General features: G+C 43.9%; 2 protein-coding genes across 14 annotated transcripts in view; one reads left to right on the top strand and one right to left on the bottom strand.

The window, feature by feature from the left end:
• The window catches only part of emilin2b (elastin microfibril interfacer 2b), a 66,075-nt gene that overhangs the window by 13,077 nt on the left and 41,595 nt on the right, over nucleotides 1-11,403 (bottom strand). For 4 of the 7 annotated variants that reach the window (XM_077509222.1, XM_077509221.1, XM_077509223.1 and 1 more), the window contains one exon: nucleotides 10,502-11,178. In XM_077509222.1, coding sequence (XP_077365348.1) covers nucleotides 10,862-11,178 — 317 coding nt within the window. In that variant the 3' untranslated portion in view covers nucleotides 10,502-10,861. Of the gene's footprint in view, nucleotides 1-293; nucleotides 385-565; nucleotides 825-10,501; nucleotides 11,179-11,403 lie in introns of those variants that run through there. The other 3 variants (XR_013280940.1, XR_013280941.1, XR_013280942.1) reach the window with 1 other exon arrangement.
• On the top strand, nucleotides 1,538-10,378 carry LOC144009471 (phosphatidate phosphatase LPIN2-like). 7 transcript variants are annotated; one of them, XM_077509216.1, is made up of 20 exons: nucleotides 1,538-1,637; nucleotides 3,124-3,342; nucleotides 3,929-4,024; nucleotides 4,100-4,359; nucleotides 4,578-4,688; nucleotides 4,768-4,897; nucleotides 4,995-5,253; nucleotides 5,971-6,070; nucleotides 6,319-6,536; nucleotides 6,618-6,711; nucleotides 6,774-6,843; nucleotides 7,467-7,550; nucleotides 7,653-7,732; nucleotides 7,813-7,951; nucleotides 8,015-8,163; nucleotides 8,242-8,328; nucleotides 8,407-8,559; nucleotides 8,633-8,747; nucleotides 8,816-8,919; nucleotides 9,920-10,378. In XM_077509216.1, the coding sequence occupies exons 2-20, from the start codon at nucleotides 3,136-3,138 to the stop codon at nucleotides 10,062-10,064; spliced, it is 2,601 nt and encodes an 866-aa protein (XP_077365342.1). In that variant the 5' UTR covers nucleotides 1,538-1,637; nucleotides 3,124-3,135; the 3' UTR covers nucleotides 10,065-10,378. The 7 variants fall into 7 exon arrangements, with proteins under 7 accessions (XP_077365342.1, XP_077365343.1, XP_077365341.1 ...); XM_077509217.1 differs by lacking the exon at nucleotides 1,538-1,637 and adding an exon at nucleotides 9,233-9,309 and having other exon boundaries at nucleotides 1,654-3,342; nucleotides 9,920-10,057; XM_077509215.1 differs by lacking the exon at nucleotides 1,538-1,637 and having other exon boundaries at nucleotides 1,654-3,327.

Raw genomic sequence — 11,403 nt, 5'->3', positions numbered from 1 at the left:
ATAATTGAATAGCACCACATCGGGCCCCAAAAGACACAAGCCCACCGGGCATCTGCCCTCTATGCCAGACGGCTAGTCTGGCCCTGTTTCCGGGGAGATGTCAACCGATTTTCGTGTGGATCGGTGCAACCAGATTTTCCAGACCCCTTCTCATGGAATTGACCTGAAATTTCAGTTCCCAACCAAAATTGACAATTTGAAATGATAGACATGTTGTCCACCCAAATTGGCGTTGATGACGTGTAAAACTGTTTGGGTTTTTTTTTTCAAACTTTCCACTGAGATTTACCCACCTGATGCTTGAGTCCGAATAAACTTGTAGGTCACCGTCTCTGTGTCCAGTCGGCGAACACGGGCGGATTAGTCTCAGTTGATGTCCACTGACTGCAAAATATGGATGACAGTTTTTGCAGCACCTCACAGGGTCATTTAGAAACATAACTGAACATATTATATCATGTAAAATCTCTTTTGCAATCAGTACGAGTTTGGCAGGGTAAGTAGAGGAACTCATATTTGGCTTTTTGAGATTAACTTAGTTATTTGAGGTTTTTATGTACTGTACCTGATGTGTTTTTTTTGTTAGCTGGAAGTGATCGAGGGAACGCCCGACCTTGGTGTGACCTCATACTGGACCGACGAAGAGGGTAACGTGATGTTTGGGGCCAACACTCCAAAGGACAGGATGAAAACGTCCGTCGTCGGGATGAAGAATGGTAGGAGGAAGTTGGCGATGAATCCGAACATTTTCAGTCAAAATGGCTTCCTCCCGTTTTGCAGAATCCGCAGCGGGAACGGAGAAGATGGACGACTTGACGATGAAGCTAAAAGATGACGTAACAGTTGAAGATGTTGCTGGCCAAATCGATTGAGGAAAAAAACATCTGGAGATATATGCTATTATGTATTCAAATATACAATTTCACAGGTTTTTTTTCACTTTTGTATATGGCTCGTAGGGATTGTTTGTGTACACCATGCATGTGTCACTACCACAATAAAAATAATTTTTAAAAATTGAAAATGAAATGTTCAGGGTCATTGCAGTCACAGGCTGGGACAAAAGCAAGCGAGAGGAAATTAGTTGTTAGTAGTTTTTTTTTAATTTATATTTACAAAATATATGACTGTATAGTATATAATTGTTGTAGAATATTTTGCATATTTTTTGGGGCACATTGTACTAGCTATCTTTTTAAGTCTTCTTTAGTTAATTATTGAATATCTTTGTAAATAACTACTTTGTTCAAACAAGGAATTTGCACATGTCAAACAAAAGTATTACACGAGTGCCATATTAGAAAAAATAAATCAATGGACATAAAATACTGTACGTTGATTAATATAAGTTTATTTAATACGGTGATAAAGCAATAAATAAATAAACACATTTAAATAAATACATCCAATCAAGTGGTAAATGGGAGCTTACCAGTTAATCTAAATATAATAGAGACAGTTTTTGTTTACTTTTCCTCGTAACACATCGAATTGTTTAATTAAGCTTCAGCTGCGGTGACGTCACCACTATAGTCGAGTCACGTGCTGAGTTCGCTGCCGTTGGGGATTTTTGAAGAATTGGAAATGAGCTCGAATAGACGGACGAGAAGGCGGCGGCAGGTGGTCCCGCAAGACAGGTGAGAACATCAGCTAACCTCTCACATAAAAAGAAAAAAACGTCTTCCACTTGTTCGATCGTTTTCATTGACAGAGCTTTAAAAAATCGACTCGAAATGACTGACGTCATTTTTGCTGTTTTATGTGGTTTTGTGTGGAGTCAAGTTTGTCGCTTTTATGCTTGGCTATAAAATGTTCCGAAGGGCGACATAAATGTTTTCAGTATGTTAGCGTGGGCATTAATGGCGTCTTGTGTTTGTATTTCTAAAAAATATAAATTTAAAAAACAGAAAAGAAGGAAAAAAATGAAATAATTTTGGCAAATCCGAGCTCCGAATTGTGTCACTGAACGCCTCCTGCTGTTGAACGTCCTCACCACTGCAAGTTTTTTTTTTTTTTTTTTTAACACGTCAAACGTTTATTTAATAAGGTAATTATTTTTTAATGATTAGTTAGTACTAATGTTGTACACCCACTTTCGTTAATGTAAAAAATCTGCCTTTACAGATAATTATTTATATCTGTCTTATGTTCCCCTTTGTTGTTGTTGTTTTAGTATGGTGCATGATATATATGATTTTAATTTTGGACAAATAATCTGAGAATCTCACGTGGATGCACAGCACACACGTGGGCTAGGGAAAGCTAGATTTGCCGAGTAATCTGCTAAATTGGATTATCACTACTTAACGTCTCGCTCGCCCCACCGGGTGTCATGGTCACGTTCGTGTTGTTGACCAGGGATTTTTGTTGTTGTTTATAGAACCTTCGGAGGGCACCTGCTACATTAGACCTTAAAGCCTGCTTCTTATATTTGGAACTTCGGCCAACTCTAACTATCGGTTATAAATTTCCCCAAAATCTAGCCAAAGTGGATATGAATATGAAGCTTAATAACATGCATTAATCAGACTAGCTATTATTCTACTACTCAATCTTGCTGGAGAAATTTCACACCATTTACCAAATGTCTCATGAGATTTACAAGTATCACAAGATTTGATCGAGTCTCATGAGATTCACTTGTATGAGATTTACTAAAGTCTAATTAGATTTATTAAGTCTCATGAGATTTGTCAGCGTATTATACCATTTGTTAAAACAGAATAAATAAAATCTGAGTTTCCAGAGTTTTTGGAATATTTGCAGGAAAGTTTCTTGAGGTTCGTCAAAAGTCTCACGAGATTTGCTAGGGACTCACAAGTTTTGTTGAAGTCTTGCAAAATTTGCTGGCCTCTCACGGGATTTTTGAGTCTCACAAGATTCACTTGTCTCAGATGATGCTCCGAAGTCTCGCGATCTGCTGAAGTCCCATGAGATTCACGAAAATCTCATGAGATTTTGCAGAAGTTTCTCAAGGTTGACATTGTCTTTCCACGTGAAGTTAACGACAACATAATTTGGAAGATAATGTACCTGTTGTCAAAACTGAGGAGCGGATGTTGCACGCCGAAGGAATTACTTGGCAGAGGTCATAAATATGATGTGTGTCTGCCTGTGAGGCAGACGACCATCAGCATGAACTACGTGGGCCAGCTGGCCGGACAGGTTCTGGTGACAGTCAAGGAGCTGTACAAGGGAATCAATCAGGCCACGCTGTCGGGCTGCATCGACGTGGTGGTGGTGCGGCAGCCCGACGGATCCTTCCAGTGTTCCCCATTCCACGTACGCTTTGGAAAACTGGGAGTTCTGCGCTCCAGAGAGAAAGTGGTGAGTGCCGCGAAGGTGAGAGACCAACAGAAAACTACAGTCGGCAAAAGCAGTACAACAGGGCGTTGTAATCATGTAGCAATGTAACCGTCTCACAAAATTTCCCGATGATTCTCAGAACATTTACTGCAGCAGTTTTTGATGAAGTCGAATGAAATTTTGCTCTGAAGTTTGTAGGTGTCACTTGTGACTTGCCGAAGTCTTACCAAGATTACCAGGCACCTGCTGAAGGCTATAAAATTTGCCAGAGTTTTACGAGATTAGCCTCAGTTTCATGAGATTTTATGAGGTGTAATGAAATTTTAAACAGTCACCGGAGTCTCATGAGATTTTCAGAAGTCTCTCAAGATTCACCAAAGTCCCACAAGATTCTCTGAAGTCTCAAAATTTGTCTCAGAAGAGTCTGATAAGATTTAGCCAGCGCTAAAAATGTTGGTCGAAAGAGATTTTGCAGAAATCTGTGAAGATTTGTCAAAGTCTCATAAGAGTGAGAGAGATTTTGTGATAGCCACAGTACCATTTTTGGCTCAGTTTGTAAAAACCATGTAAAACATAAATGTGATCCACATTAATTCAAAAATATTTTTTAATGATCTTGCAGATCGACATAGAAATAAATGGAGAAGCAGTGGAGTTGCACATGAAGCTGGGAGACAACGGTGAGGCTTTTTTTGTCCAGGAGACCGAACAATATGATGTAAGTGACACTTTAAAGACAAAAAACAAAAGACCATGACTTTTTATCCCACATTTCAAATTTTAATGCTTGTAGGAGATGGTTCCGGCTCACCTGGCGACCTCGCCCATCCCCACAGACGATGTCCTGATCAAGAACCAAGAACCTGAAGGGAAGCAAGCTCATCTCCCCAATGGCCCGGAAGAGGTTCCCAACGTGGCGGGAAAGAAGAGGAAAAGGCGAAGGCGGAAGCACAAGTCTGAGCCCCGCAAGGAGGAGCTGAGCCAGCCAGTAGGGGGCGAGCTGGAGCTGCCTGAGCTCAGCTCTGATGAAGAGATAACCTTGCATAGCTCGTGGTGAGTCACACGGGATATCCTAAGACCTTTTTTGACCTTGTTACTTGTTTATGGTAGCATGATGGACTAGTTACTAACACTCCTGCCTCACAATTCTGAGGTTCTTGGCTCGAGTCTTGGTTCCACGCAGGAAGGCGTGAATGCTTGTTTGTCCCTGCGATTGGCTGGTCCCCAGCCAAGGGTTTACCTTACAGAATACTGATTGTTTTTTTTTTCAGGGTATCTTCAACGACGAAGGACAATGTGGAGCACCTCCGATATTCCCCAGCCACCAGTCTCGAGTGGGACAGTTACCCTTTCTCTGACGGTGACTGGTCTCCCTACATCGAGTGAGTCAATAGTTTTGTCCACGAACACGCCACAAAGAGTACGGTTTGGGTCACTCTGTGTTCTCCTTGTGTACTACAGTGTGACGTCTGAGCCTGAGCTGGCGTCGCCCAACAGCGACTCAGAGCTGATGGTGAAGACGACCGAGAGCATGCTCAGAGCTGACGCCCACATGCAGTGGAGCTGGGGCGAGTTTCCGGAATTCACCAGGGTAAGACTAATGCGTGTTGCTAACCAAAACAAGAGAAATTCTCTTTAAATATTTTCAAAAGATTTGTCACAGTCTCACAAGATTCTTTTTAAAGTAGGTGACTAAAAGGGAAAGGTCCGGGAAGAAGGTGCTGACCATCACCCCCTCAGAGAGTACACATTTCCGGGTCATCTCTGGTCTGCAGGAGCAAGACGAAGATCTTCTCTGCAGCATTGTCAAACCCCAACCCCGGAATTCTGACCCAAGAACCTCAGACCTCAGTGGGAAAGCTACTCGTAAGACGAGGTGGACATCTTCTCCGCCTAGCCGCAGAGAGTCAGATACCAAGTCTGCAGAGATTGCTGTAAAGAGACGAGGTATGCCTACATTGTGGAAGTCTCATAAGATTTCCCAAATCTCACAAAATTCACCTTGTTCTAGTAGTCTCACAAGACCAGCTAAAAAGTCCAGTATGATATGCCAAAGTCTAAAAGTCTCACAAAAATTTGCCAGTTTCGTGAGATTTCAGTTAGTCAGTCAATTTCTGAAACTCTCCTGAAATTTGCAAAAGTCTCACAAGATTTTCTGAAATGTCTCATAAGAACTAGCCAAGGCCTCTCACAAAATTTGCCAAGTCTAAGAGATTCGCAGAGAAGTCTCATGAGATTCGCTGAGAAGTTTCACAGTGTTTGTCGAGAAGTCTTGTGAGATTTATTGCAAAGTCTCAAGAGATTCACAAACAAATTTCACAAAGTTGGCGGACAAATCTTATGAGATTTGCAAAGAAGTCTCACGAGATGCTAAAAAAATCTTGTGAGATTCAACGAGATGCCTCACAAAATTTGCCAGACCCTTTCCAAAATCTCACAACATTCTCAAAAAGAGATTTTTGCCAGAGTCTCGCAAGATTATTTGAAAAGTGTCACAAGAGACAATGCGACATTTTGGATCTATTTTGCATCTCTCAAAACAAACTGGTGTTAGAAAGACAGAGCAAACACAGGAAGGATGTGGCGCACATAAGAATAGGAACAGGAAGCGAAAGAAACCTAAGTCATCCTTTTCTCACCATATTACCGTCTCCCTTTATCGAGGTGTGAGAAAGAGGAGTCAACATCAGGGGCCAGAAGACATCTACCTGGACGACCTGAATGCACTTGAACCCGATGTTGCCGCTCTCTATTTCCCCAAAAGGTAAAGGTAAACTCATGTTACATGCTAACATGAGTAAAAAGGTATAAAAAAAAAAAAAAAAGAATAAAAGTGAAATTACGTAAAACTGCTTAGCTGTCTGGCTGGCTGTGAATAGGGAACAGGATGCTGGCTTCTCTCTTACCCCTGTTAACAACCATTTATGCTTTCAACAACAAATAATTCCTCCTTTTAATGAGTAAGATGACATCTGTGTGTCTGAGGCAAAAAATGTCCACCTGTGTCTCCAGCGAGTTTGGCCAACTTGTGAGGCCCTGGCCAGAGACGACTGCGGCGGGTGGTACAAACTCAGGTTCGCAGTCGCCACAATCGGTGGGCAGCAGCAGCAGCGGCGGGAGTCTCGGGGACAGCGGGGCTGAATGTCTCTCCGACTCGGCTGTCGACCTGCCTGATGTCACGCTGTCGCTTTGCGGCGGCGGAGGGGGCGACGACTGTGAAATTGACAGCGGTAAACAGCAACACTGGCACCACTCTTTGGGATGACAATGGAATACCACAAATTGAATTTTTATGTTTCTATTTCCTGCAGAAAAATTCTTGGAGTCCATCATCAGCTATCATGAGTTTGTGGAAAACCCTGCAGTGATCGATAATCCCAATTTGGTGGTTCGGATTGGACACAGGTGACCCTACATTTCTGGATGTAACATTGTCTGTAATTGTTATAATTTGGTATCTCCTCCAGATATTACAACTGGACTCTGGCGGCCCCACTCATCCTTAGTATGCAGGCTTTCCAGAAGAACCTCCCAAAGGTACAGCTGATTTCCTCTAGGCTCCAATCTTGTACATTATGTCTATCAGGATTTGAGTAAGAAGACACAGGATATTTTCTGAACCACAAGATCTGTCAAAGTCTCAAGAGATTTGCAGAGAAGTCTCATGAGATTTGTTGAGGAATCTGACATGTGTTGAGGAATATCTTGAGATTTGCCAAGAAGTCTCACCAGATTTCCATGAGATTTCTCATGAGATTCAGTGAAGTCCCACAAGGTTGACCAAGTCTCACAAGATTTGCTAAACTTGTGCGATTTGCCAGTTAGTCTAAGATCTGCCAATAAGTCTCACAGGAGTCGTCAAAGTCTCTTGAGGTTTTCCAGCTAGTCTTACCAAATGTTCGGAGAATGTAATAAGATTTGTTGAAGTCTCTTAAGATTTTCCACAAGTATTGGTAAAGTCTAACAGGATTTGGCGTTTAGTCTCATGAGATTTGCTGGTATCACAAGATTTGCCAAAGTTTAACAAGATTTTCTGAAGTCTCACGACATTGTGCAAGTTTCTTAAGATTTGCCAGAGTCTAACAAGATTTTCAGAAGTCTTACGAGAGTCACGACCTGCTGCGTACTGTCCATTATCTGAATGATATCAACACATGCAGGCCACAGAAGAAGCGTGGGTGAAGGACAGGATGCCCAAGAAGTCTGGGCGATGGTGGTTTTGGAGAAAGAGCAGTGTCAAGCAGGTAGTTGCACATCTTCAGAATTTCCCAACTGTTTTTTGCATTGCAAATACAAATCATACAAATGAACTAGTGGGACATACCCGCTTTGCATGTCGCCTTCAGTCATCCACAGAGAGCAAGCTGGAGCGACAGGAGAGTCTAACCAATGAGAGTTCAGCTCTCAACTCAGACCCTATAGCACAGTGAGTCACCTTAAAGCACAATAAAACCGACTTTTGGGCCCCGACCCAAAAGCTCCAAGTGATACGTCCCCTTTCTTCAGACAGAAAACCTCTGAGTGGTCGAGTGACGATGAAACCAAAGAGCTCAACGACGCGATTGGCGGCCGGGCGTCGAGCGCCTGTACCGAACATCCCGGCCCTGCCTACAGGAAGTCCCTGCGCCTGTCGTCGGAGCAGATCGTAAGAACTGATCGCGCCAAGCTCGAAAAGAAAAGCACCGACATTCCCTATGTCCCCCCGCAGGGGGCTCTGAAGCTGAGGGAGGGTCCCAACGACGTGACGTTCAGCATCACCACCCAGTACCAGGGAACGTGCCGCTGCCAGGGTACCATCTACCTGTGGGACTGGAGTGACCAGGTGGTCATCTCCGACATCGACGGCACCATCACCAAGTACTGCAATCGTCCTCCTATTCTTTGTGGTGGTTGTCATTTTTAGGTCTTCTTTTCTGAATGGTTTCATCATCGCAGGTCGGACGTGTTTGGTCATATCTTGCCTCAGCTTGGCAAAGACTGGACGCACGAAGGAATCGCCAAGCTCTACCACTCCGTGCACCAGTATGCTTGCTGCCCTTCCTCTGTGCCAAAAAAAAAAAAGTGCTCATGAACACTCATTGTGCTCTTGTTTTGTGTCAGGAATGGTTACAAGTTCTTGTACTGTTCGGCGCGAGCCATCGGCATGGCGGACATGACGCGAGGCTACCTGCAGAGGGTCAACGACGGTGGTACGCTGCTCCCCAGGGGACCGCTTATGCTCGCGCCCAGCAGCCTCTTCTCAGCCTTCCACAGGTCAACAAAATCTCCTTTTAACGTCACCCGACTTGCTGTGACTTGACGTCTGACGATTTGCTGGTCTTGTCAGGGAGATGATCGAGAAGAAACCCGAGAAGTTCAAGGTGGAATGTCTGTCGGACATCAGGAAGCTTTTCTCTGCCGGCGCGCATCCCTTCTACGCCGCGTTCGGCAACAGAGAGAGCGTGAGTACTCGCTGTGCTTTTCGTTGCCAAATCCCCGCCAAGTTATTTCGACTTTTGTGACCCTTCAGGATGTGCTGGCCTACCGGCAGGCGGGCGTGTCAAACTGCCGCATCTTCACGGTGAACCCCAAGGGCGAACTGATCCTGGAGCAGACCAAAGGCAACAAAACGTCGTGAGTGGCCCTGCACCAAGACGGCTCGTGAAAATAGTGCTTCTCAAAAATGTTCACACCAAATACCAACTCAAAAAAAATATTATCACTCCAAGTACCAACATTATAACCTGGCAATAGCCAGATGGATATTGCGCTTCACTCAAGTGAGTTCTCCGCAATATCCATCTGGTACCTCTCCACAGTAATTTGCTCGGGAAAGGCGGGACATTCTGAACAATAATTCGAGCTGATTGGACGATGCCGCATTGTACACATTTGTTTTAACCAATAATGGCCACGGGTGAAAATTTCGTGCTCGTTCTTGTTGAAGGGGGGGAAAGCATGGACATCTTACCGGCTAGCAATGCACGAAGCGCCTCTCACTGTTCAACATTCAACAAGGAAACGGTGAGTCATTCTGCGAGAACAAAATTAATTGTAGCGTCCATTCGTCCATGTGAGGTTTGTTAGCGTTGTCGGCGCTGGCTTCCTGGTTTCGTCACAGTTGCAAATCCCACCCCAAACACAATGTCACTCTGTGATTGGTCTAAACCACTGATCGGTGGAAATCAACAGTCTCGGTTACAAGACGTATTCTCCAGAGTTTGTGAACTCACAAATGCCGCGAGAATTCATCTTGCGAGAGAAATGTTAACAACTTTATGACCAACATTCAAATCAGAGATGGGAAATCCAGGTTCAGAAAGTAAAAAACCTTGCCAGAGTTTGGCTTCAGTTACAGGTGCTTGTACTCAACCGTCAGGTAAACAAGGTCATTACAAGAAACACCTGTGGCTAATGCCAAACTCTGGCAGGGTTTTTACTTTCTTGACCTAGTTTTCCCATGCATAGATTGCAAGTCCAACTGGGGAAAATAAATGCGAATCACCACAAGTTGGCACTTACACTGAGTCTTATACTACAAACGTGAACTAGGTCTAATAATTGAAAAAAATGTACAAAATTAGTTATTTGCTGCAGTTTTGTGTCAAACTTGAAAGGTCACGTTTATGCACAGGTACACGCGTCTGAGCGAGCTGGTGGAGCACATGTTTCCGTTACGTAGCCGCCAAAACACCGCCGACTTCTGCTGCCCCGAATTCAGCGCCTTCTCGTACTGGAGGCAGCCCGTCGCGCACGCCTGCTTGGAGGAACTGCTCTGACGAAGACCATCCGTTAGCGTTAGCATTAATGGCATTTTAATGCACATTCGATCAGGTTGACAAATACGCGGACATATTGTATGTGAACACTTCTTTCTGTGAAAGAAATATTTTTTTGTGTGATGAGATCACATGCTTGCTTGTGCATTTTTAATGTAAATGTATGTTCGTTGTATGTGTGATTAGCTTCTAAATGTTTTGAATGACAGAGTATGTGCTAAGTGATGTTTACATAGGAGGATGGATAAATCTCTCAACCAGTCAGTTCACTGGATGTGACGTTAATTAAAGCACAAAAATGTTTGGCAAAGTTATATGTTTATTATTTTTAAGTGGAATGTGTTATAGTGTCTTCTAATGCCTTCTGTGACCAGTAGAGAACGCTGCTGTCACTGCAGAAACGAATAGGCTTTTACAAATAATGAATACTGCATATAGTCACTTCCATTATAGAAACTTGGGCAACATTTTTTATTTTTATAAACCCTAATTCAAAAAGACAACAATAAAAGAAAGGTACAACATCACTAATTTTGACACCCTCCCAGAGTGAGAGTGAAGGGTGCCAAAAACCAAAAAGTGTATCACTGTTATGGATCACTCATTTTGGTCCCCTTCTACAGGGTTGATGGTTTTGGTTTGTTTCAAGGCTGCCAAAAAGTGGACTACCACTAATTTTGAAGGGTGCCAAATAGTGCAACATGTGTCACTTATTTTGGTCCCCTTCATAAAGAATATTGTATGTCATTCTTTTACCTTTTTTGCCTTCTCTTCTTTGACATGAGAGTTGGGTATGGCTACCGACTAGACGGGTAGAGCAGGACGCCGCTGAAGGACGACAGAATATGGGCGGAATCGGCGCCGCCGGCAATGGCGAGCTTCCCCGCCGTCAGTGTGAGTGCCGCCCGCTCGCCTCGCCTCATGGGCACCACCAGGGCGAGCGAGGCGGAAGCGCAGCCGCCGGGGCACGGCTCGTGGGTCGCCCCCCTCGTGGAGTCCAACCTGTGGATGACGCGCTGGTCCACCGACAGGACCGCCTCCATCTTGGCGCCGGGCTGGGCGGCGAGTGCGGCGGACAACAGGTAGCGGCCGTCCATGGGTGCCGTGAAGACGCCTGTTGTTTGTGGATCAAACATTTTTAAAAAGTACATTCACTTAGTAAATTACAAAATTTAAACAGCCCGCTAGCTTAATGCTAACGTGAATTTCATTGACACGTTAACAGCATAGTTGCTTTATTACAACCCTTTAAGTAACAAATATGGACCACAAAATAGTTCAACAACACATGTAGACAAGAAATATGACAATACTCACGTATTATATGCTTTATCGGCTA

Source organism: Festucalex cinctus, chromosome 20 (assembly GCF_051991245.1).
Source record: "Festucalex cinctus isolate MCC-2025b chromosome 20, RoL_Fcin_1.0, whole genome shotgun sequence".
Taxonomy (NCBI): domain Eukaryota; kingdom Metazoa; phylum Chordata; class Actinopteri; order Syngnathiformes; family Syngnathidae; genus Festucalex; species Festucalex cinctus.
The sequence above is the reverse complement of the archived record's forward strand: the minus strand, read 5'-3'. Positions and strand labels throughout refer to the sequence as shown.

Bases quoted from the DNA above. Each gene is read 5' to 3' on its own strand.
- LOC144009471 (XM_077509214.1), top strand. From the start codon at position 3,028: ATGTACCTGTTGTCAAAACTGAGGAGCGGATGTTGCACGCCGAAGGAA. The intron at 6,712-6,773 runs GTGACCCTACAT...TATCTCCTCCAG, and splicing joins GTGGTTCGGATTGGACACAG to ATATTACAACTGGACTCTGG. The intron at 8,164-8,241 runs GTACTGCAATCG...TCATCATCGCAG, and splicing joins ATCGACGGCACCATCACCAA to GTCGGACGTGTTTGGTCATA.